Raw genomic sequence first — 25,824 nt, forward strand, 5'->3', positions numbered from 1 at the left:
CATTTCTGATTAGCCTGACAATTATTTCTCAATTTATCAGTCAATCATTTGCTCTGTAAAATGTAAGAAAACACTGAAAAAAGGCATAATTTCACCTTCGCGTTGCTTGTTTTGTCCAACCGGCAGTCCAAAACCCGAAGAGAATCGGTTTAATGTCACATAAGACAATAAAAGCAGTGAATCCTCACATTTAAGAAGTTGAAACTAGGTCATGTTTGGCATTTTTGCTTGAGAAATTACTTAAATGATGGATTGAGTATCAGAATAGTTAATTTTCTATCGTAGTGAAATGTCAAAAGTAAAGCAGAACTGCTTGTTTCAAAGTTTTGTTATTATTGCCCTTCCCTTTGACATTTAGAGGAGTTGAAATATAAAGTAACAAAACTGATTGAAATTGATCAAATAGAATCTTGGTGGTTAGCATTAGCAACATTAGCAACAGCAGTTACAGAGAAAAAATATCGCTGTTTCAGCAGCGGAAAATCACAACAGTGATCTCTGGGGTCTTTTTCGCAGACCTGTCAAAGCAGGGAAAGCACTGGTGTAGTGAATAATGTTAAAAACGACTGCCGTACATTTAGGTGAGGGCAGTTCAGGGATCCTGCGACTGCGTGTGCTGGTCAAGTGGGAGACGTAATTGGACTGAGTTAATGTTGTCAGTTACACCTGTGCTTTTCATGCTATGAAGAGTCAAATGTCTGCTAGCAACTGACAGATTTAAAATATCTAACAGCTCCGAGATATTCTATATATATGAGACAATGAGAAACACTACAGCACAGACTGTATAGAATAAAGTAGGATTCCCCCGCTACTTGCCTTGATATCCTGAAAACACACAGCTTCAGGCCAAAACAGCCTCTGGCAAAAATCAACATTACCATGGCTGTAAAAATGTGAGAATCCCCACTGATCATCTTCCCATGCATTGGCTACGGAGGAAGAATAACTCAGAGGCTCTAACCAAACATGGTACATCTGAGGCAGTACGACAGTAGTGTACAGTAAATCATACCTATGAATATGATATGGCTCATTGACTTGTGTAATCATGCAGTGACAGCGAGTGATGAAAATGATCGATTTCCTCTTTTCAATGTGTAATGAGCAAGGTTTAAACATTACACTGGGATCATCTACTCCACGCTCAGCCCTGCTGCCGCGCCTCCTGCTTTTTTGTGCATGCCATTAACACACACAGGGGACAGACTATCCCATACACACACACACACACACACACACACACAGATACTGTATACACACCAGCGGCTCTCATTTTCACCTCTAACATTTAACGACAAGAGAGAAAAAATAGGGCTGTCTACGGACTCAGATAATTAAACTAGAGGGAAATTATGTCAGCTCGCTCTCTCTGTTTCCTCCATCCTCTGTCTCTTTTCTCTCTGTCTCTCTCTCCCTCTGTCTTGTTCACTATTTGTTTGTCAGCAAATTGGCCCAGGAGCAGATGAAAACAGCAATCTCCAAAAAAAAAGGAGAGAGAAGATAGAAGAGGGGGAAAGTAGACAGGCCGGCAGTTGGGCCATAAAGTGGAGATGAAAATAATATTTTTCATCTATTAATGTCAATCTGTAGTGTGGTTTTTTTGGTTTTGGGGGGGGGTGATGGCTGCTTAGCTGCGGCAGGTGTGAGGAGCTTCGTGGAGCAGACATCATTGGGCTAATTTATAGTTTTCATTTAGTGTCTTTATCATCCCATTATTGGTCATCACACACACACACACACACACACACACACACACACACACACACACACACACACACACACACACACACACACATTCAAGCAGGCAGCAGCACCCCTGAATGCATCCAGAAGGTCTAATAGTCATGCTCCTCGCTAGCCTTTGTGTAGTGTGTCTCATTACTGTTTGCAACACAATCGGGCTCTGCTGACCTCCGCAGCAGGGCTCTTTGACTTGACTCACACTATGTGCCTATGCACGTGTGTGTGTACGTATGTATGTGTGTGGAGTTAATAGATGTTCAGAGAGCAGTATTTACTAGTGTTGCTCCCGCTGTGATATGTTTTAAAATTCATATCTGAGCACCGGAGTACTCTAGAATCACTAGTGCAAATCAGCTGTGATGAGAAAGGGTCTGTTACCCCAACACACGGACTTTTAACATTTACCATACGGCACTTGTGCACACACACACACACACACACACACACAGACACACAAACACACAGCAAAGGCCATTGTCCAGAGAGGAGAGAGAAAGGCTGGTTAACGGCGAATGGGTGGGGTGTTTCCATGGTGACTAGGGCGACAGAAGAAAGAGGGGGTCCGCCTCATGACCCTCATTGAAAAGTTGAATGACTGTCTCTAAGCTGAGGCAAGACAGCCAGTAGTCACAATACTAGAGACCAGAGCGAGGGAGCGAGCGAACGGCAGCCATGTAAGCCCGTCGTGGCTGTGGGCCGTGTGAGTTTTAGCGGTCAGTCTGAGGCACTTAGCATTAGCATCAGAAAGACATTATGCTAATAGCATCAAAGGCACCCGCCTTTGTGTTTCCTGCGCCAACCCAAGGGCATGGGAGGATTTTACGTTTCAGCCACCGTTCCAGGCCTACACTCCCAAAGCATTTGCATGAGGATAAAATAGAAAATAGGAAAAATGTGATGCATTACACAAACGCTGAAGCACGGCTCGGCTGCTGAAGGTTTAACAGTCCACAGGCACCGAGAGGAAAGGCTTCAAGGCAGCCTTCCAATGCAGAATAGAGAGCCAAAGTGAAACCAGATCGTCTGTTCCACTTGTGCTTCAGAGATAGAAAACTGTCAAAATTGCATTGACATTTTTTAGTAAATTACTAACATGAGTAAAAATCTAACCCTACAAAAAGGTTTAACCTTGGTCAACAGTATGTCATGGTTCACTTCATTTGTCAAAAATGTGGACTCGCCTCTTCTGTCAAGCTGTGACGTTTAGCCCACAAAGTCCTTGCGCTTATGGGAAATGGTGTTCACTAAAGTCCGTTAAAAACATAAATACACAATGAAAAACAATATTAATTTGTTTTTTAAGAAAAACTAGCATCCTGATCCAAACATATGAAGCGACGGGCTGTTGAGAAAGAATCTGGTTCATTTTAGTTGTCATCATAGTTACAAATATAAATGAGATTTTCAATTAGGTTTTCTTACATCTGGAAGAGAACCTAGAAGTTCTGGTTTCACTTCAGCTCTCTATAATGCATGCCCTGGCGCACTTCATTTCACTGGAGTTGTAGTTCTTTCATACTAGCAAATTAATCTCCGTTTAACTTTGTTAAAACCACAAGCAGTTCAAATTTACATAGCAAGTGCTGTAATAGATACCCATTTATGGATATGGAACCCCAGGAAAAGTTTTCAGAAAAATCTGGAAGAAAAGAAACCTTCAATGAGCAGTGGGTAGCCCTAAGATGGCGTTAGGAATTTAGCTCTCTACAGAGTTATGCACATTTGTAAGCATTAATGAATTAAAAGTTAGATCACAAACATACAAACTGTATTGAATTTTAAGAAGATCTCTCAGCTGAGCAAAAATTTAAACTAGAAATAAAATTGATATCTTGCTTATTTTGGAGGTTGTTTGTCTGCATGGCTTTGTTTAATTCTTTCCTTCGTCCTTGATGTTTTCAGGGAACTGAATTAACTATTTAAAGACTGCAAAGGCAACAGATCACCTGATACTGCACCAAACACTCCTTCACAGTGTGATACCTACAGAGTCAGTGGCGCAGTGTACTCGTGCCTTTCTTTTTGAAAAGTAATTTGTCGAGCGTCCCATTTACACCATGAAATTGGAGAACAGAGGACTCATTCAGCAGACAAAATATCACAGGACCTGGCAGTTACAGTATTTATTCCACTCCCCGTGTTATATGAACTCTGTGCTCCTGCGTTTAAGTACCCTTATAGCAGATGAGAACGACAAATAACAAAGGGGAAGAGGATCCGCCTCCACATGAATCATTTCAATCAACACCACTGACATTCTACCGACACACAACTGCTCCGTGGGGGAGTGCAGAGAAAGATGCCACCGAAGAAGAAAAAGTGTGGGCCATTGTAGAAGAGGAAGAAAGAGGAAGAAAGTAACAAAGTAACCCAGGTAATGGCTGTTCATTCGGAGGGTGCCGGGCCTGAGCACGCACGAAGAGGGGGTGAATGAAGGGAGGAAAAAGAGGAGAGAAAGACTCAGTCACCTTGGATGAGTCACCCAACACACCTCAGCACTTCATACGGAGGCATATTTACAGTACAATAGTCTCTCCCTCTCCGTCTCCCCCTTTTCTGGTTAGTCGAGCATCACGACACACATCCACACACAGTCAGGGTGTCGACCTGTGAAAGAAAAGTCATGGTCCACAGACGCAAACACAAACTGGATAAACCAGCATTTAATTTCATTTCTCATCTCTCCAATTTGGTTTGTTATTGGATTGAAAGGGTGCCCTTGAACACCACCGCTGTGACTTGCTGCAGAGAGGATATTCGCCATCTAGACACAGAGGAGCGGGGTCAAAGGGTAAAAACAGGCTAGAAATGAAAAGCAGAGAAATAGAAGCGACTGACGGCATTGGCTTAAAACGGTTCAAGGTGCTCCGAGTAAAAATCAGGGCTGTTTGCATCCTTACTGAGGATTCCTGGTACACAAGTACTGTGAGGTGATGGCTAACTCAAGTACAAGCAGTTTCCTCTGCCGATGGCATCAAGGGTTTTCATTCTCTTTAGGTGCATATGACACTTTCGAGGCAGACAGATAAAGGCCTTCACAGGTCCACTTGTTAATTAGCTACCAAGAACCCTGGATCAGGCAAGTCCAAACTGTATTTAAATCGAGTCAGTGGGGTAAGGTTGTACTGCCGCACATCTCTGGACTGTGTCAATGTGACTAATACTCAAGTGGACTTAATCCATATTGGAGAAAAAGATGTGTTTTTTGATGCAAAACAGGCATTGTGAACTGTGAAGTAGAGGGAGAAATTACAGGTTTTTGCCTGCAGCTGCTCGATAATTGGTGGTGCATCATGCCGCTAGCAGTGTTGCTGTTCTCTCTCTGTTTCGGTCTGTTCAGGTTGGCTGTGTTTTGGATTGGGGCAAATTATTCTTGGGTCTACTTGAATCAACTCTGACAGTCCTTGGGCTACTTTTGGATTAGGTTTTATTTTGTTTTGTTTTTCTTAATTAGTTTAAAAAGTCAAGAAATTCTGGACCCATAAAAACCAGCTTCCTGACTCCTTCAACCACACTAACCCACCCCTTAACTATTTCATGTTTTGTTTTTTTTTTTCTTATTCACAGTGGATGAAATTGTGGATTTATTACACTAATCAAAAGATACACACACATTGAAATCCACACATTTTTTAAACTAAATTATAATCCCCAAAGTGCATGCAATATCCAAAACCTAGGTTGAGAGACCAAATAAGAAACAGACCTCTCTGTCCCTGAAACATGGCCTCAACTCTCCTCCTCCCCCAATAAAAGGTGGAGGCTGAGTCCTCACTGAACCAGGGGTTGACTAAATGAGCCGCACGTTCAGAAAATCCTCGGGGAAGAGTGAGAGCGATGGAAGAGGGCTGTCTGTATTACCCTGCAGCATAGAACACAAACCAATAACAGGGCTCATTTCCCTCCTTCTGTCCCAGAGGATCGGCCTCCAGGGTCAGAGGGGCGTGTCGCTGTGGTTAAGCCCCAGCAGGAGGAGGCATGTTGGGCCGCGACCTGCCTGATGACGCAGCCCTGTCTGTTTCTAGGGCATCCGTCCCTATCTCATAGATAGGTAGACACAAAATTACACAGGTGGTGTATGGTTACAATTTAAGGCGTTCTGGAGACAACACTTGAGCTGAATGACCCAAAACATGTCACTGACACCTCACCATGTCCATGCAGGTCATGTCTGCAGGTGGTCCACTAACACATTGACTCACATCCTCTATGTTTACCCTTTTGTAAAAAATCTTAACTCGTGGGATTTTAAACCAAATTCTACAGATATCAATTCTTATTAATAGCTGTAGTATTGATAGCAACAGAGCTACGTGAGGTGAGATACTATTAGAAAAAGAGAATTATTTTCAACAATATACTCTGATGTTACACTACAGAATTTTAGTCCATCCATCCCTGAAAATATTATAGTAGAAACCATGTACATGTGTACCTGCATTTTGAAGATACTGAAATTGTCAAACACGATAATCACATTCCAGATTGGGACAGAAAATCATCTTTGGAAAATATTCCACTCTATAGGTATAAGCCCACCCTCCTGTACTTTAATAATATTTTTTGTTATTAGCATTTCAGTGTGTATCAATAACATACTCTAGGTGATCTTTATATATATTATACTTTATTTTAGATGATAGCTAATAAATACCCAATCAAACTGTATTAATTGTTAATCTTGTATCTTTTATGACATATGGATTCTATCATTTTGAAGCACACAAACAACCTGCGTGGAACTTATTTGATTCAACACTTCTATACAATAAAATGCTATCTAAAAATATTAGATTTCCATTGGAAAAAACAGACAAGGGTCCAACAAGGGTCCTTTATTAACAAACACTGTAATACAAACAAGGTACAAATAAAGAGAGGACCCTTTATTTATTATTTATTTCTGACCATGTCAAGTCATCGCACAGAAGTACCATGAAATAACATTCCATTCAATTATCATGGCCAGTAGAAACCTGAGCTTGATATAAAATGTTATGAACAGTTCGTGGTACAAAAGCATGTAGCACAATGATTGGAAAGCTTTACAAAAGTTAGAACGTATGGGTATAAATACACTGTATGTACAACTGATGGAGAAAATTCGTTGATGCAGAATCAGACAGGCGCCATGCAGCTCTAAAAATTTTTTGTCTGTACAGTTGGGAGTTGTAGAAATATTCTGCTGCTAACTACGTGTCCATGCTTCGACAGAGACATTAAATACAAATATGTCTCCCGGCAACAGAACAAGCCAGCACAGAAAACTATTTGTTCCTCCTCCCTAGTTCTCCCATAGACTTGCAGTTGATTTGCATTCCTTCAAATGAAGTTTAGAAATAAAAAGAAGAGAGGGGATTGGCTGAGTCAGAGGATCCCGCTTGGTCAATCTCCATCCAGGCTTTCATTTCGAGGGTCACAGGTTGAAGGTCAGGGGTCATGGCGCAGGAGCTACTAGGAGGGGGCATCTTCTCCATGTATAGCCTTATACTTGGCCATCTCCTCTGGAAAAACTTTGCTGAGCTCAGAGATTAGAAGGCTCTTGAATTTCTATAATAAAAGAAAATACAACAGTACAGTTTAGTTCTAACTGGTTTATCACTGCTTTTCATTTTATGCACAGAATTAGTAAACTTGCGTACATTTACACCACAGATAGTAACTTCAGACCTGATCAGTAAAGCCTAGAATAAATCTGCCTTGTGCCTAACTGCATTACCAAATAACGAAGAAATGTTAGACGCACCTGAATATTAAATAAATGTATTTATTTATCAACTTATCAACTGTTGTGGAGCATAGCTTCTACTAATCTACAAAAGGAATGAAGCACTGTGTCCAAGGACAATTCATTTATCATCAACGAACAAGGCCATTATAACAGAACACATGGCTCTTTGCATAATGCAGATGATCCTTGAAAGGGAATTTTTTTTTTTTTTTTAATCTTTTTACGAATTCCTAAAAATGCTTCGGAGCATTTAATCAGTGAGATATTTTGAAGGTTCTGTTCATTCTAGTAGTGTCATTGGCAGGGACTGTAAGTGGCCCTGGTTTTGTTTCTTACCGTCATAGTGTCAATCTTCCCTTTGACCTGCTCATTCCTCGCCAAGGCTCTCTCCAGACATTCCTTGGTGTACAGCTGAGGGTTTCGACCCTGGTCAATGTATCTACAAACACAAAGGATAATACCAGCTGAAGCTATGAAGCAGAGATAAATTATTTAGATTTTTTTTAATGTGGCATACGATCTACTTATTTCAGCAAACGTTTTGTTTGCTTATTTTATATTATTTCAGCATCCTGCACCTAAATACAGTACACTATTAAGAGTAGCAACAAATAAGAGTCAACCAATTCTGACAGTAGACAATTGTCTACAATTGTCATTTTTGTAATATATGTATGCCGAATATTACAGTGGCTCTCATCAATCAAGAATAAAAGTAATAGGAGGCATGTGACATTACCAGATTTGCGGACAAAGAAGGAAAAATAAAACTGTAAGATTTTCAAATGTGCAATGGACTCACTCGAAGACCTCCAGCGGTACGTTGATCTCGTGCAGCTGTTGACGGCACTTCTCGATGTCTTGTAGACCAGATATCATGAAATTTCTGGCAAGACAAAATCAGGAGAACGGGTCAACACAATGCCTATTTACAGACCGGTACCGTGTTAACGAGCTCAGTAAAACACGACCCACAGTTTCTGGTTGAGTCCTGCCTGGCTGCTAGGCTGGAAGTCGCTGACGATGATTCCCAACTGTCGAATATTCTCGATGAATTTCTCCAGATGCTCCTCCAGGTTGTCAAATTTCTCAGCCATGTTAACTGCCTGTTAATAAAACACTAAAAATAAATAGAAATTACTCCGTTCAGGATAACCCCTTGGTCAAATAGCCGCTGTTTACTGTTAGCCACCGACGGTACGACAGCCACAACGACGAAGCACTTTGCGGCAGTCGAATGGCCAATCGCTGTGGGTACTGTTCTGCTGCCTAGACCTCAAAGTGTCGCGCTGCCAGTGGGGAAGGAGCTTCTTTGTCACGACCGTAAAATGAACTGAGTTCAGTACGGCAGAGTGACAGTGACTGGACTGCGTCTGTAGCAGTCACCATGGCGAATGTACACGGCCTGTTTATTTAAATAACACTGCAAATATATATCATTCATTTGGAAATACACGATGTCCAATATAAATCATGGCTGTTTATTGAGAAAATTCCAAAAATAAAAAAGGGCAGTGTTGTTTCAAATCCAGCATGTCTCCGGCTACACTGTATCATTACTATGTATGAGCCTAAACATGCACAGAAAGCACAATGTGTACTCACTTCTGATTTACAAATATGTTGGGGATAGTTTCAAAGACAACTTGGGCAAAATATGCTAAATACCCCTTAGCAATGTCATTCCATAATTAAATTCTATTTTTAAGAGCACAGACCTACAGCTCTTGAAGGAAATATGAAGCCTCAGTGGGAAAACGCTCGGCCAAGGCACCGCAGGCCTACTTTTTTTTTTTTTTTTTTCTGGCATCAGGGTTATTATTTACAGTATTCATTGCAAACCTAATCCACTCATGTGTGACGGAAATTACTGTTAATAACTGCTGCACATGTTCTGAGAGAGTGTCAATTGTTGTGTGAATGGTGTTTTCAGACTGCACGATTCCGTGCACGTTGTGCTGCCAATCACTCTGCTGCTCAAAGAATCTGACAATGCTACACTATCTCACTGACAGACCTCTGTCTCCATACTATTACTGTTACGTTGGCAGCATTCTCTCTTTGCTGTGTGGATAAAAACAAAAAGCAAGGCAATGAGGGACGAGAGCGTTCACTTAATGCACTATTCTGTGTGAAATAAAGTCTGCACACCTTAATACTATTCTGAATAATACATGCCTCTATAGTTGTAGGCCGGCTCTAACGTGAGTGGCTGAAGATTGTAGTTTACCCTGATATTTGGGTTTTCCAACACATTCAGTCATTCAGTCATCTGGGAAAAGGCTGAAAACTGCCTGCATTTTACAATGAAACGTCGAAACAGACTGAGCTCTGCCGACAGTATAGGACCAGTTACACCACAGCTGGTGTAAATGGTCTGAAAGTGGAGATGAATGTCAGTAACGTTGAGACTAGACCCCTTCGGTGCATCCAGCCTGCCAAGCCTCTGTTACTTCAGGCAAGCACGGGAACGCCGAGCTACGCAGGGTTGGCCAGGATAAACCCGGAAATAAGCCGTAAACCAAAGTAAAAGTAATGTTATAGTAACAGTCATGATACCTTGCGCGGGCCAAGGGGTGATTAAGTCCCTAAATCTATCAATGTAGGAACTCCAACAATGTGGAATACAGTTTTACCACAATTTCTGGCCTTAAAAATATGTTTTCCAGATAAACTGAGTTTCATTAACAATGATCCCATTTTTTATTTTCAACTGCTCTTAATGTTGAAACTAATACTTCACATTTCCCTTGTTTTTCCCTGTGATTCGTTCTTGGTACATTGGAGTCATTGTTATGTTTATAGTGTGAGCTGAAACCAACGTTTCGCTAGAGGCTTTTCACGAGATAAATAATATTTTATACTTTCATTATACACCCAACAGTCATTAGGTTTATGCAAAGTTAAAGATGTAGGTAGGCTTGGGAGTTTTACTGGAAACGGCGAAACTGTAAAGTAGCTTAGCTGATATCTTATGGTCCTTATTGTACCTGCCAATTTCAATATGTCAGTGCTGCAACTCCATACAAAGCACAGCTCTCCATAAATGTACCCATCTGGGTGCTCGGTTGTTCCTTGAACCTAACCTAACTTCGGGAAGGGCTTTTATTTTGACATGCCCCCTCCGTTTCTGCGGCTCACCGGTGTGGAGAGAGACTGGCTGAGCAGGCATTACCGGGGGCTGGTTCTTCCAGGGCTGCATTAAAGCCGGAGCTGCCGCAGCTGTACGCACACACACATACACACATACATACATACACACACACACACACACGCACGCATACACATCAAAGGCTCTCCTCCGCTTCCACACTGCAGCCCTCAGCGACTGCTGGCGCCTCTGAACGGTGGAGCCGCCTCTTCCAATTTTTATTATCATTTTTTTTTTTTTTTTCCACGCACAGAGGGATCGGTGTCCGGGCTGCGGAACGGGACGCAACGCGGACCTAACTCCGGATTTTTACCCGTCTACGGTAAGCACGGGCTGCCGTCGGACTGCTCGTCTAATACTGGGTCTGTGTGGGCAGGAGGAGACACGTAAAGGGAAATGTATGATCCGGACTTGTAATTGAGGTGATGTGTTTTTTGAACACATATACTTCGTCGGTTGGTTTGATCCTCTATGATAGTACAGTACACGCCGTCTATTCCTCCTATAATCCCCCGTCTCGCAGCCTACACGGTTCCCTCTATGATGTTCCCATAGCACATTCCTGTTGCCGGTTTTTCCCACTTTTTGGCGAGCCTCCCGTTACAATGTATCGTTACGGTCACCTCGGCGCTTCTGCGTAACGCAGCGTCCTATGGGTGAACAGCCGCAGTCACGGTCGTGATGTCGGGCCACTCTCTGGGAAAAAACAAAAAAAAAACCCGTCGAATTCCGTTCATCTGCCGTGGCCGGTTATTTGTGGTGTCGCCTGTGTTGAGCCAATATTCAACTATTTGCTCTTGTTTTGCAGTCGAGCCGACGCCGAGATGATGCACTGAGGAGAGAACGGCACAGGCTCCCCGGTCGTGCTCAACCCGAGGCTGCAGTGAACGGAGCGGAGATTGCGGTACCGCCAGGTTAACAGTCGTCACCAGTAAAGCTCGTCTCTGTGAGCGGGGACCGGCCCTGAGAGGGTTGAATCTCGCCCCTGTGCGGGGGGATCGGCGGAGAAATTTTAGCTCTAAAAAAATTATGGCCACCCTACTGCGGAAGATCGGTCTGATCCGTCTGCACGACCGAGACACCGAGGACCCAAAGCACCACCAGGGCTCGTTAAAGGGGAGCAAGGGGAGCCAGAAAAACAACGCCAACAAACACTGTCAGACCGCCAACGAAACCAACATCCTGAGCACCCCGGAGATCAAGGCGAGGAAGCTGGACCAGCACGGCAAGGACAAGCCGACCGGCAAGGATAAGCAGGGCAAGGATGCGAAGGAGAAGCAGCAGACGGCGGGAGGCGGGAGCAAAGCAACCAGTGCCTCCTCGATAGCACCGCTGGCGCCTCATCGGCAACACTGCACCCAGGTCCGGACGCGGAGGCTGATGAAGGAGCTACAGGAGATCCGGAGGTTAGGGGACAACTTCATCACGGTGGAGCTGGTGGAGGACAACCTGTACGACTGGAATGTCAAGCTGCACCAGGTGGACAAGGACTCGGCGCTGTGGCAGGACATGAAGGAGACCTGCACCGAGTTCATACTGCTCAACGTGACCTTTCCCGACAATTTCCCCTTCTCGCCGCCGTTCATGCGGGTCCTGACGCCCCGGCTGGAGAACGGCTACGTGCTGGATGGCGGGGCCATATGCATGGAGCTGTTGACCCCGCGCGGATGGTCCAGCGCCTACACGGTGGAGGCGGTTATGAGGCAGTTTGCGGCCAGCCTCGTAAAAGGACAGGTGAGAGGAAGAAGGGGCTGGTGGGTGAGGGTCCTCGCTTGGAATATCATCAACCATATGGCATGTTAATCATCTCTACTACATTTATTTTCAGCCATGACACGCTCTGGATAGGAGCAATTCCATTAGGCATTCATGCGCCATGCGTAATTAACGTTTAATACTGCTTTTACGCACATATAGCCTTGCATACTGTACGTCCACCGTGGCAAGGCTGTTAGTCCTTAGTCTTTAGAGAGCATTGTTTCTTCTAATTCAGTTGAAAATGACGGCAACGTCTTCGTGGTAATATCATCTGTTTCTAATGGAAATCAACTTGCAATTATAATTTCTGAAATCAAGTGTCCTTTTTGGACACCAGTGGAGTTATCTCTAAAGACAAAATGTAAAAAAGAAATCCAGAAATAGTGTGTCCAAATAGGAACACGGTTTTACTTTTTTATTTTTAAAGAAAAATATCATTACAAGATGAAATAATTCAATAAAATTGGTGTATATTATGTACCTGTAGGCTATTTATAGTATTTTCTATCACTCTGAGCTGTAAGTGCTGCATTGTAATATCTCAGGCCTCTAGTCTCCTCTAGTCTCCCCCCCTCCTCTCTGCTATGAGCAAACCCATGATTGTGAATATTATTAATCTTTATGTGACTTTACGGCGGCCATTTCATGCAGTGCAACGCTCAGTATCTCCTCGGTGCCAGCCCCTCTCTGCAGTCCCGGTTTGCTCTCCTTTTATCACCTACATAAATCAGTTTCCTTTGACAACAAAGACCTGCTGCCATGCACTGGAGAAGTCCCTATGCAGGCTGTAATGCAGCGCCACAATAGCCGTACTCCTTTCAGATTATTCCACAGGAGGAACAAGATAAAGTATTCAGCACGTGCAAAGTGTGGTGATGGAGAGACAGCAGGTAGCCTACCAACCAGCAGTCTTCAGTGATTTAGACTGACTGGATTATGTAATCCTGTCAAATCTGCTTTTTCACATTCTCAGTTCACTGCAGCAGCAGCAGCAGCAGCAGCAGCAGCAGCAGCAGCAGCAGCAGCAGCAGCTCTGCAGTTTCAATGGCCATAGCTTCACCTCTAAATGCACTCCAGGCTATAATCGTTAAACTCTCTGTAGATTTTCTGTGTTCCATCCGGATAGGAATCATTGTTTTTTAATGTGTTTTTTCCAATGCTCACTTTCAGGTCAGTTTCCTGTCATCTCATCTCTAGAGTCCGCTTTCGTTCCCCTCACTCACTGCCTGTCTTTTGACGACAGCACTATGACAGCACTGTTGCAGGAGTCTTTCTGTAAACTGCCACAGGATTCTCCTGCCAAGCCCCCAAACCTTAGTGCTTTTCTTTTTTTTGTTTCTTTTGTCCAGTTTTTTTCTTTGATGATATAAATTAACATTATTCCCGAGTCATCTGCGGTCATTAAGCATCTGTTACCAAGAGAGGTCATGCAAAAACTGTACCCAAAGCAGAGAGAGACAGAGGAAAATGTGCGTGTGTTCATCTTGATTTGCTGCTTGAGGAGATGAGCTAGCAGCTCGGCAGTGCTCCCTAATTATGGTGAAGTGTCTTCCTTCCCCAGTTTGCTAGTGGAAACAATATTGATTAATTACTCCCGTGTGTGAGTGTATTTGTGTGCGTGTGTGCATCTCTTTATCTCTTTGTTTGCCTCTGTTGTGGATGTGTCTCTACACAGGTGCTTGCATGTGTTTCATGTCTGAATTTTCTGGGAGATGCTCTCGTCTCTCGTGCATCATGAAAAAACAGAGCACAAAGACCTACATATAAACCTCGATACACGGAATATATCTATTCGTCCTTGGGCACTGGGTGCCTGGCACAATAGTGTTGTGCCTCGTTTAGTAGCTCCCTCCCTATTTTTAGTGTGAGAGGATACATGCAGTGACAAAGTGGTGAGGTGAAAGTCAATAAAGCTACACGTGTCCTCACCTGCAGATGTGAGGAAACACACACACAATCGCAGAGGATGTATTGTCGTCTGTACAGCAGTGTTTAGAAAGTACAGCAGTGTCATTTAAATTATGGTACATTGAAAGCTGGATATAACCTGTCTCCTCTTGTCACATTGCACTGCAGGCACGCCTAATTAGATTTCTTTGCAAACATTTTTTCCCACACATTATCAATCACTTGTACTCACTTTATTGTTTTGATCCTCAGACCTTCATTATCTAAAATTAAGCTTTGTTATTTCATTATTACTCATCTCAAAATGATCTCAGCTTGTTGTCAAATAGAGCTTGAACTGAACTGCTCTCAAGCGCCAAATATAGACACGTTAAGTAAACAGATGTAACACAAGTTGCATGGTGGATTATGACAGTTGTTTAATCCTTATAATTCATTTATTTAGCAAACATGACAAATATTCACTGGTTTCAGCCGCTCAAATGTAATAATTTGTCACTTTTCTCAATTTTATATCGTTGAGAATGGAATATCTTTGGGTTTTAGACCATAACCAGACAAAAGTCATTTGGGGCTCTGGAAATTTTTACAATTTATATTTTGTTTCTAGACTAAACAAGTAAATAAAATTGGCAGATTAATGAATAATGAATATATATTAGTTTCACTCCTAAATCCATATCTAGGACCAAAAAAGCTGTAATGTAATGTGTCACTTTCCTGAAGTTCGGGGACTCTCATCAGGACATCATTGGGTTATTTGGAAAGTTTCTCCGGGGCCACAGAAGACATTATACAACTGGTTTCACAGGCTGAGGGTTACTCCCCTTGATGAATAAACAGAATGTTATGTGTCAAATGGGCGGAGAGCCCCTTTAAAGCTTTCTGATTTCTGTGATGGATTTCATTGTTCTTTTGAAGTTCATTTTCATACAGTGCAAAGATGAAAAAGACAAGAGGAACCAAGGCCAATGACATGAACGTTAAAAAAAACCCCAAAAAAACCCCAGAGGAATTACCCTTTAATGACCCCACCATCAGTCCCATCAGTACCACTGGGGCTCTCCTTACTGATCTGATGACGATGATGATGACATTGTTTATCCCGAACCCTTTAAGCACATGTCTGTGTTATGCAACCCCCCACCAGCCCCCAGAGCTGCTTTCCAACATGCATTGGGGCCTTCCCTGGTCTGCCCATTGACTGATCTGCATTCACACGATTACCCAGCAGCTACTTTATACGAGTGTGTCCCTTTCAATGAGCGAGCACTTAGCTGAAACAGATAAACACTGACATGGCACTGTATAGGCCCGAGGGGGGGGGGGCTCGCCCAACTGAACCGCAACACACACACGCACACACTCTTTTGTTTGTCCAAGCAGATATTTTTACTTTCTCTCGCTGTCCATCTTTGGATGTGTCATACCGAGCCATTATTGTAGATGATTGCAAGCATAATGGCCCTAATTAATGCTCAATTTCCCTTTTTCAAGCTGGAGTAAAAGACCTTTGTATGGGCTCTTCAATCAATACATACATTCAGAGGCAGATTTTCCCTTTCTGCCTAACTCTCATTCACGCACTCTTCGTCTCTGGGGTTAACCTGTATCCCTCTGTTTCTTCATCTGTTGCTCTCTCTAACACATACACAACCACCGTTTTCAGCCTAGGTTTATACAGAGATTCCATCTAATTTGTTCCTACACACACACACTGCCCCACCAATGAGAAATTGCCAGCTATTGTTCGTAAAAACAAGTACACGATGCTCACAGCGATTGGTTTAATGACAACACTATGTTCAATTGAGGGTACATTCATCCCTGCTAACGATCACCATGGTAATCACACCTCTTTAATAATGGCCAATTGCCATAACAATATCAATCCAAGGCAGCGGCCGCCATCTTGAGTTGGTGACAGCTTCCATATGGCGGGATGTGAAGATATGCATGGATGATTAGGTTGCATGTGATTTGAAAAAAGAACTTCGTATCCCAGCTTTTCACCAATGCTCTCTGACAGTAGCCAACTGGTGCATTATCTTTGTCAGCCTGGGTAATCTGTATTACAGGCTTCTGGCTGCACAGAGAGGCTGAGCGGGTTTCAGGCAGCCCTGCTTAAGTGTCACACAGTCAGTTTGTTTTCCATTTTAAAGGCTTGGTGGATCAGTTGTTTGAGAAAAGAGAATTTGGCTTTGTAAAAGAGAGGAACAGAAAGTACATACCCAAGGGACGCTGCGTGTAATATCTCTGAATGCGTCACTCACTGAGACAAGCATTCAGGTTCTCAAAACAAGTGAAAAAATCCCACACGAAGGGAATTTTTTTTTTATTCCAGCGCTAATCACTTTCAAAAAATCACGTCACTGTTTCCATGCTGGCAGTGAGATCAGCCATATCCTGCCTTGTTTCAATTGTCTGACTTCATTTGATGCGCTCCATGTGTCAAACTCAATATGAGATTAAATGATTTGTTATGGTGGACATTTGTAGCAAGGATTGATTTCAATATTGATTAAAACATAAGGGGAAATGATAGGACAAACTCCTCAAAATGTTTCTATGTGAGAGACATAGAGTCAAAGTGAGAGAGTGCGAGTCTCTCTAAGCCCCAAAGTGAAATGAGGCCATTCCTGCTACAGGGATGGAAACTGTAACCCTAATCTCCAGATCATTCAATGTTATCACCTCATCTCCCTTTATCCTCTGCATCACTTTGGACCCAAAATAGCTTAGCATGTACGCAATAGCTATTGCGTACTTGTTCTGGTGACCAATTATACTTACCAAACAGAAGGAATCAGAAATAAAGGTCTGCCTCTAAAATAAGCCTGCCTCAAATAAAGGCTTGTTATCTTTTGCAGTTGAGGTAAGTAAAAGGCCCTGGCCGCTATTGAGGAAATATAGTATGAAAGTGTTGTAATATATAAGCATCTCAGTTCCAGTGATACAACAGCCACGGTTAAACAGACAGTGACAAAAAAGAGCAAAAGGAAACAAAAACAGCAAAAAGATGACTAAAAACCTAAGTCCAACAATTGACAGTTTGCTAATCGTATTGTAACAAGCTAGCAGGTTAGGTCTTTCAACCAAAACATTGAAAATATCACTAGAGATGACATACTTGTTTCAAAATACAGATCAACAAGTTCAGAGATTTTTTTTTTCCTTTAATGAATTGACAAGGTCGTGAAACAAGGCAGTTTTAAGACTCAAGTAAATAGCTACAGCTAGTCAAGCTCAAATAGCTTATTTGGCACTGAAGCAAGCTATCAACTCATCCCAAGTAGCCATTTACTTTTTCAACTGCTTTAAAAGAAATCATCTTACAAAAGAAACAATACACATTTTCTCACTTACCTCTAGCAGTATCTAGCAATGCAAATAGTTTTGGTTTAAGTTGGCTAGCTTTTAGTACATCCATTTCTGAGATTTCTGTCAAGAAAATGGAGGTGAATGGAATTTTGTTTCAGGTGCTCACAGCGCTGAAAAATTGCATTTAAAAAATCAACAGTTTTTTTCTTTCCTGAAAAATTGTCCTATTTATATGAATAATTTAAGACCTGACTGTGGACATTTTCTTTGGATCTTTTTAAATGATAAATAGTCCCTATGAAAACAATCAGTCGTGTTTCCATATAATTGTCAAGAGAATTTGAAGCGAACACTTAAAATGTCGCAAAAATAGAAACAGCTTTTTCCTCTTCTTCTCTAGAAGCAGAAACAGCTTATCAGTCATGTGAGTTAAATATTTGCTATGCAGGAACTTATTCGGAAAAGGTGTTTCTATCTCCCATTAAGCACATAAGCTCTTTTTTCGAAAAAAGAAAAACCTCAAGCAAGCGTAAAACCTTCTTTCCGCAATTGATTAATTCGAATTTTGCTGTTTCCATCAACTTTTTCTAACGCAGTGCTTCAAAATGTGCATAAAAATACGTTGATGGAAACACAGCTAGTGTCTGTGGATTATCTGTCACCACTAGATACCACTAGTAGACTAATTCTTGAAACAGTAACTAGTGGGGCACATAACCCCTTGTAAAAAACCAAACAAAAAACCCTTGTAAAAAAAAAACCCTTGTAAAAAAAAAAATCTTTTTTACACTGTTTTTAAATGGATTAAACATACAACATATAAGGTGTTAATTAGTGAGCTTCAGAGGTGCTGGCAACTGGATTTTGTTACCTTTGTAGAGAGCGGGGCTAGCTCTTTCCCTGTTTCAAGTCTATGTGCTAAGCTGATTTATCAGTGTAATAGGAGCTAACCAGAAATTGAATAACCATAATAATCCAAAATGTCAAATTATTCCACCCAGACAGAGAATGAAAAAGATGGAAAAGTTGATCATAGCTGTCTGTGTATCACTACTTAACAATGGCTAACCCCTGGGCCTTAGCTGGGGAATGATGGCTCGATTTATCCAGTGTTTCTCACCTGAAAATTAGGGCGGGAGCATATAGCTGAAGGATTAAGGTGCAGACTATGGATGTGTAATAACATGAGGGTATTTATTTTTATTGCACTGCAGAATGCAGAGGAGCTCGCCATCTGAAAGGATTTCATTAGTATTGGTTTCAGTGGAGCGGAGTGTCCTCTGTGCCGTTTTCTTCCTGCCAAGAAACATTTGGGTAGAGGGACTTGGTGCAATGTTACAGAGCGTGTACAAACAAATACGGTAAAGTACCTGACATATTACACAACTGCAGCGTAGTGTCTAGTGACTCAACAACAGCACAGTTTTAAGTATAGCTGCAGTATGACCAGTGGACAAAGATTTACTCTGCAGTCAGATCTGTTTGTCACGACCTTACCTTTGTGATGTTCCTGTTTTTCGGAAGTGATTTTTATATATGAAATGATGCGCCTCAAACCCTACTGAAACTCATATGAATCACATCTTTGTCATGGCTGTGTATCTATCTGAGCATTTGCTTTTCAACGTAAAGGAAGTTGTGTTTTCTTTTCTATTTATCTTCCCACGCACTCTTCTTCAGGGAAGACTTAGCACCGCTGCCAACAACAGAATAAGCAGGTTTACCCACACCTCTTTTGACCCCGCCCATGTCATCCCACGTTTATAATAAGTCCCAGTGTGTGAAAGAGGGAGGGTTAGAAGCAAGGTGGTGCCTGGGTGAAAGTGTCTAAATCAGATGTCATGGTGCTCTGAGTGAGATGCTTTTCATGCTGAGCATGAGAGGGTTATTTTTTCTGTCATATTCACAACCTTTTCATCATTTAGTGCAGTGGCTGGTCCTGCTCTTCACTTATCTCCCCATTGCCCAGTATAGTGGAGGATATATTTCCACTTCTGATTGAACCTGACGTCTTAAAAGCCCTTTCTCTGCCTTTAAACATTGATCTAATGTTGGTCAACTTGCATTCAGATCACTTGTCCTGTCAGCATCTCCCCTGCGGCTGTGCATGCAACTCCGGTTTATCCACTTGCACATGTGAGCTGTGTCTCTGTCTTTCTATATTTTGTCTCGAAACAGTTTTTCCAAAACGACCACTGGCAATTGTGAACAAGAGAATCAGCTTTCTTTTGAACTGGCAATGCATATTCAGATCAAACAAATAATATTTTGACATTTGCTCTTTTCTAAATTTTGATAGAATATTCTACTTTTGAGGAGACCCAGAAAGGAAAAACCAGTGTCAATATGCAAAAAGACTTTCTTTCCTCTTGCTTAAAGCCACTATATGTCAGATTTTTAAAAAATATCTTAGTTTGGCACCATCCAGTGACAGCAGCTAGAATAACTGAGCAATCATTGAAGTCACTTTTCAAGCAAAAACTCAAATTATGCAGCTTCTACAGTGTGAGGACTTGTTGCTTTTCTATGTTTTATATTACAGTATACTGAATATCTTTGGGTTTTTGGCAGTCAGTCAAAGATGTCACCTTTGGCTTTAGGTAACCATTTTAGGTTGCCATTTTTATACTGTTTCACCTGTTTTACCTGAAAATAACTGCTTTGGAAGACGTACGTAGTACTTTTATGCAAGGCTGTAGCCAGGATTTTGTAAATATTGGGATAAAACTGAGGAAAGACTGAGTCCAACTTCCCTCATCTTCCCTAACAAAGTATTTGTCTAGAAACCAACAGATTTATTTCCCTGTTGTATTTTCTGTAAATTCTATCACCTACATGATAAATTAAATGCTGTTTAAAATCATTCTCTACACTGCCAAGAATATCATTTTGGTACAAATAAAATAATTACTGAATTTTCTTTTAATTCAACTTACTTTTGTCCTAAGAGACTCTAAATAATATCAGAATCAGACAACTAAAGGAATAGTTTGCCATTTTTTTGTCAAACTACTGTTAAATACGCTTACTTTCTGATGGAGATCTAGACGAAAAGATTGATACCTCTCTCATGTCTGTCCATTATATATGAGGCTACAGCCAGGAGGCAGTTGTCTTAGCTTAGCACAAAGACTGGAAACAGGGGAAAACAGCTAGCATAGCTTTGTTTGAAGGTAACAAAATACAGTATTATTACCTATTCTACATATGCAATGAAATGACCAAGTAAGAATGTAAAACCGACCCCACTAAGACTCTTAAAGCAATTAAGGAATGTGTTCATTCTTTTATTGTCCCATTAGCCGAGAGTTTGACGGTTTTCACACAGCGTAACCTCATTTCCCTCTCACCCCCTTCCCTTCTCTCTGTCTGTATTTCTGTCTTTCCTCGCAGGGACGTATATGTAGGAAAGCAGGGAAGTCCAAGAAAGCATTCAGCCGTAAGGAAGCCGAGGCCACCTTCAAGTCCCTGGTGAAGACCCACGAGAAGTACGGCTGGGTGTCCCCACCCGTGTCCGACGGCTGAGTGCTCGGCCGCTGACCCCATGACCCCCGCGCTAGCCGGACAAACCCAGCTAGCCCCGACACGCAAAACGACACACCACGCTAACTCAACGATCTCTCATCTTTACCTTACGGTGTTTCACTCAAAAGTTTTCCTCTTTTTCAGTTTTCTGTGTCTGTTTTATTATTTTTTTAATTTTTTTGTCCTCCATCTTCACCAAAACTCTCGGAGAGCAGACACACCGTCACCATCGTCACTCCTCCAACAAGAAACAACTTTCGTTCACCTCCCTCTTGCCCAGGGAGATTCTTTCCCCCATTTCGGAAAGGCCTGAGAGCGAGTTGTGTGTGTGTGTGTGCGTGCGTGCGTGCGTGTGTGTTTGTGTGCGTGAGTATCTGTGTGTGTGTTTGTCACTCCATCGGACATCAGCTGGGAGTGTGTGCACGTGTATCGGAGTGTGTGTTACTGTGGTGGATTTCTTTTTGGTTTTTTGTTTTTTTCCAACGCACACCCATGCATGTGCACTTGGACAAATCAAACAGTGTGGACTTTTCCACCCATGTGAAAGACTACTAAATGAGGGAGACTCATCCCCCTCCCCTGTTCTCACCATCCCATCCTCTTCTCTCTTTCCGTCCCTCGCTCCTTTCTTCTCTTTAGCGATGAACTGGCATTACTTCCCACCGTCTCTCTATGTCGCTGTCGGGTCATTTACATGTAAATGAAGCTGTTAATGTTTAATAGACAGGCAGCACACTGGCGTTTATACTCACTCATTCACTCTGTCATTTCCCCTTTTTTTTCGACTGTGCCGTTGCTCACAGTTCAATGCAACATGAAGATTGTAATTTACGTGGAGCTGTGCTCTCTCTTTCTCTTTCTTTAGCTCGCTCGTTCACTTTGTTTTTCTTTCTTTCTCTCCGTCTCTTCTGGCTAAGTTTAGAGCTCACTGTTGCGTAGATGGCTATTGATTTCTAACGGAGAAAAAAAGTCACATGTTGCTTTATGCAGAGACTATGTATGATAAATAGAATGACAGTCAATCGCCTCTCTTTCTTCCTCTCTTTACTCTCATGTTATATTGTGTGCGTGTGTGTGTGTGTGTGTGTGTGCGTGTGTGTGTAGGAGAGGAAGAAGACCGTAATTCCCATGATTTAGATACCAGATGGTACAGCTGAAGGCCAGGCCTCAGTATGTGTGTGTGTGTGTGTGTGTGTGTGTGTCTGTGTGTGGGTGTGTGTGTGTGTGTGTGTGTGTGTGTGTGTGTGTGTGTGTGTGTGTGTGTGTGTGTGTGTAAGGGAGACAACCCTTTAAATGGAGAAAAATATGATTTACTGTGAATGACACTAAGGCCTAAAGGGAGGGCTGTTTTTTGCTAAATTACTTGTCGCCGTCTTGTTCCACTGTCTGTCAGCTCCTGATTATTACTACTGTACACACATGTGTGGCTGAGAGCGAATATCTACGTGCACATAGCCTCGTCTCGCATCCATGTAAAGAACTAAAGGTCAGTAGAAAATACGCTTTGGACATTTAGCCGTGCTCCAGAAGCGCACACACCTATTTAGTTTAGCCCCCACACACACAAACTCGCCGCATCCACCTGCAGCCTTGACGGTGGCGGTAACACCTAGAAATGAAGACAGACAGGAGCGTAAGCGCTGCCGTGGATGGAGTGGCGCTGTAAATGAGTCTTCGCTTCACAGCCCACCTGATTGATGTCTGCTGAAAGACAGGCAATAGGGAGAGAAGAAGAAGAAGAAGAAGAACAGAGGGAGAGGAGGGAACTGTGGGAGCCTTGATCACTAGCAGCTGCTTCTCAGAAATGTCAGGTGGCTTTCAAAATGGACAAAGACAGATATTATTTGCTGTACCTGCTGTGATTACTTGAGAAACACACAGTTCCAGAGTTCCAACCTTTAAAAGGACTTTATAAATATCTAATATTACCTCTATGGCTGCAGCAATGTTAGTCTCGATCAATCAGGCGCCTACTTGTCACAGACTATCCGTCCATCCAGTTCATTGGGCTCCTCGTGTGTTTGTTTTGCTATCTGCCAGTTAAATGTCAGAGGGAAAGCTGCTAATTGGTCTGACATTTCAGCAGAGCGTCATTAGAGAAGAGCAGCGAAAGCAGAAGGATGGAGGATGTCAAACCTCCCGCTTGGCACTGACATTTCCGCTCCTTCCCTGTTTGTTTTTTTTCTTTGGGGGGGGGGGGTTAGGTGAGGGCGGACAGCGGTATAGGAGCTCGATGCCAGTCAGCTCTCAGCAGGTCCAGCCGTATTCCTGCGGCAGGATGTTTAAACCGCTGAGCTGAAGCCAAGCCGCGCCACCAGCGTGCCACGTTTGGATCAGGTTGCGCTGCGTCTCACAGCCCCCCTTGTGATGCGTTTGTGGCCGATAACAAGTGTCCGCCTGTGTGTGAGTACACGTGTGAGCAAATAGGTGTGTTAGGCTCCCATCATATAAAAAAAAAAAAAAAAAAAAAAAAAATAGAGAGAAAAACAACACACCATCTGGTACGTGATCATGTACGAAAGCGTGTTAGTCCTCGTGGAATTTGGCTAGTCATTTCAGGGTCGATCGTATAGTGATCTCTTGGCTTGTCAGCGGAGAAAACTGTAAACTGAATTATTATTAAGACAAAATATCTCAAAAGCTCAGTGTTTGCTGGTTTCAAGAGAATAATTTTGTGATATAGTTTAGATTGGTAGTTTGCAGACACTAACTGGGTGAACTGATTCTGTTGTATTATATCTGCATGTGATATGTGATTGGTAGCTAGCTACTGTATATCTTTTTTCAAGAAAAGCAAGAAAAAATATGGGGGAAAAAGTAAAATGCAAATGCTTTTCTTTCCTTGGTCTTTTTTCTTTTTTTGGGTTCTGTACTGTATGTATTTTTTTTTCTTTCTAAGCGTCCTAAAAATGTCACATTGTGTTATATGAATGTTTGTGTTTTAATTTATTTGTGGTTTGCCAAACTGAAGATTTGAAGCATGTTGCAGGTATTGTCACAAGAAAACGAGAAGAAAAAAAAAAAAACCTTACTAAGAATGATAGCCTATGTATTTGTGTGATGGGGGAAGGTGTGTTTATTTGGGGGGACTTCAGGGAGTTCAGAAGGATAAAAAGTTGCAAAGCCTCAAGATTATAAAAGGAGTAATTCCTTCATTGGGAGTGCATCAAAGTGGAATCAAGAAAATTCCTGCGCTCCCTTAAATACTTCCTAGTCCACTCCATGATGTCACTACTGTCCCTTCCCCATTGGTCCCGCTCTAGACAGTGATTTGGCTTGTGGGTAATGCAGTCAACACAAAGATCTGGACCGAAGTTCCCCTCAGTCACAGATGTAGGATCAGCGTCACCTCCCATCGATTCAAATCTAACTCGTAAAGCGAATCTGACCTGTGATCAGTAACTCCGGGCAACTTCGTCCTACTCCTGACTTGAGTCTTTGGTCGACACCAAGGTCTTAAAAGTTCAAAAGGTGAAGGGTCGTTGCAAGACCAAACAGGAATGTGCAATAAAAGTTACAGCTTATTCAAACTCTGCGGATTTGGTGGTTTTGTTTCATATGAGCTAATGTCACACCTGGGATACTTCTGAGCCTCCCCGCTACACATGCATACATTTTAAATGACCCTCGTCAGGCTGCTCTGTCCTCCGCATTGTCCTACTTTCATTTACTGCAGTCAATAGGGCGGTGTTTCTAACATCCTCAGTAAGGACAGACTGTAATCATCCATGCCCTACTCTTGTGCTTTTATCAGAAGGCCCCCAGCTTGATGGAGACACAGTGTTCCCTCTGCGTGTGTGTGGAGTGGTCATCCTAATCTGACACGGGCACCTGTAAGTGGATGTGTCAGAGAGAGTGTGTGCACGGGTCATGGGGAGAGATTAAGGTTGGATTCCAGGTGAACATAACATTCAAGCAGTTTTGTGAAGGTAAAAGTACAAGCACTGTAAAAAAAAAAACAAAAAAAAAAACTTCAGTGTTTTTACAACATGAACTTAATGTAGTTTTAAGTTATATAGTTTTATATAATTAGAATAGAGTCTAGAAGGCAAGGATGGCAAGGAGCTCAAACTTAGTTGGGAGCTGAAAAAAGGCAAACTTTAAAATCACTATCTAATCTGTCCATTGTAAATACCAATTACCATTTTGCAGACTGACTTTGGTCTATCATACTGAGCGAAGTTGTGCGGTCACGTTTTCTTTGCAATGAGGGCTTATAACTGACATTTCTGCTGTGCTACTTTTACGTTCACTTCAACGGAATTTCTGTAGAAAATATGAACAAAAAACCCCAGCATGATGTATCATTATGATCCATAATGTATTATATATAAGCCATGCAGAAAGTTTTTACTTATTTTCCCCGAGCTGACCTCCTCTCAGGACTGTGTGGGTGTGCAGAGACTGACAGGGGGGGATGTGCTTGACTGACATCGCAGTCATTCTCCTCCTAGCATGGTTGCACCTGATTGTACGGGACAAATTCCACCTTTATCATCATACACCTCCAGCCCGAGCAGAGGACTAATCAGGTCACTGAAAACCACCCGTGTGGGCGTGCGGAGCATTTAAAACGAGACAGAAACTGTGATGACAGAGTAAGAAAGCTTGATTTTCTTCCAGTGAAAATCAGGTTTTTTTTCTTGGGCAATGATCCTTGGTATTTGAAAAAAAATGTCACCAG

General features: G+C 42.3%; 2 protein-coding genes across 2 annotated transcripts; one reads left to right on the top strand and one right to left on the bottom strand.

Annotated features, from left to right (window-relative positions):
• Positions 1 to 6,630: 6,630 nt before the first annotated feature.
• Positions 6,631 to 8,795, bottom strand: med10 (mediator complex subunit 10). Its single transcript, XM_040121837.1, has 4 exons — positions 8,453 to 8,795; positions 8,280 to 8,363; positions 7,814 to 7,916; positions 6,631 to 7,296 (listed from the first exon to the last, which is right to left on the bottom strand). The coding sequence occupies exons 1-4, from the start codon at positions 8,572 to 8,574 to the stop codon at positions 7,201 to 7,203; spliced, it is 405 nt and encodes a 134-aa protein (XP_039977771.1). The 5' UTR covers positions 8,575 to 8,795; the 3' UTR covers positions 6,631 to 7,200.
• Positions 8,796 to 10,689: 1,894 nt separating this feature from the next.
• On the top strand, positions 10,690 to 22,373 carry ube2ql1 (ubiquitin-conjugating enzyme E2Q family-like 1). The gene is made up of 3 exons (XM_040120916.1): positions 10,690 to 10,950; positions 11,437 to 12,362; positions 21,009 to 22,373. The coding sequence occupies exons 2-3, from the start codon at positions 11,658 to 11,660 to the stop codon at positions 21,138 to 21,140; spliced, it is 837 nt and encodes a 278-aa protein (XP_039976850.1). The 5' UTR covers positions 10,690 to 10,950; positions 11,437 to 11,657; the 3' UTR covers positions 21,141 to 22,373.
• The last annotated feature ends 3,451 nt before the right edge of the window (positions 22,374 to 25,824 follow it).

The sequence above is a fragment of the Xiphias gladius genome, chromosome 24 (genome assembly GCF_016859285.1).
Source record: "Xiphias gladius isolate SHS-SW01 ecotype Sanya breed wild chromosome 24, ASM1685928v1, whole genome shotgun sequence".
Lineage (NCBI taxonomy): Eukaryota > Metazoa > Chordata > Actinopteri > Istiophoriformes > Xiphiidae > Xiphias > Xiphias gladius.

Coding starts and splice junctions, on each gene's coding strand:
- med10 (XM_040121837.1), bottom strand. CDS start 8,574: ATGGCTGAGAAATTTGACAACCTGGAGGAGCATCTGGAGAAATTCATC. Junction 8,364..8,452: donor GCAGGACTCAACCAGAAACT/GTGGGTCGTGTT, acceptor TTGTCTTGCCAG/AAATTTCATGATATCTGGTC. Junction 7,297..7,813: donor GGAAGATTGACACTATGACG/GTAAGAAACAAA, acceptor CTTTTATTATAG/AAATTCAAGAGCCTTCTAAT.
- ube2ql1 (XM_040120916.1), top strand. CDS start 11,658: ATGGCCACCCTACTGCGGAAGATCGGTCTGATCCGTCTGCACGACCGA. Junction 12,363..21,008: donor CCAGCCTCGTAAAAGGACAG/GTGAGAGGAAGA, acceptor CTTTCCTCGCAG/GGACGTATATGTAGGAAAGC.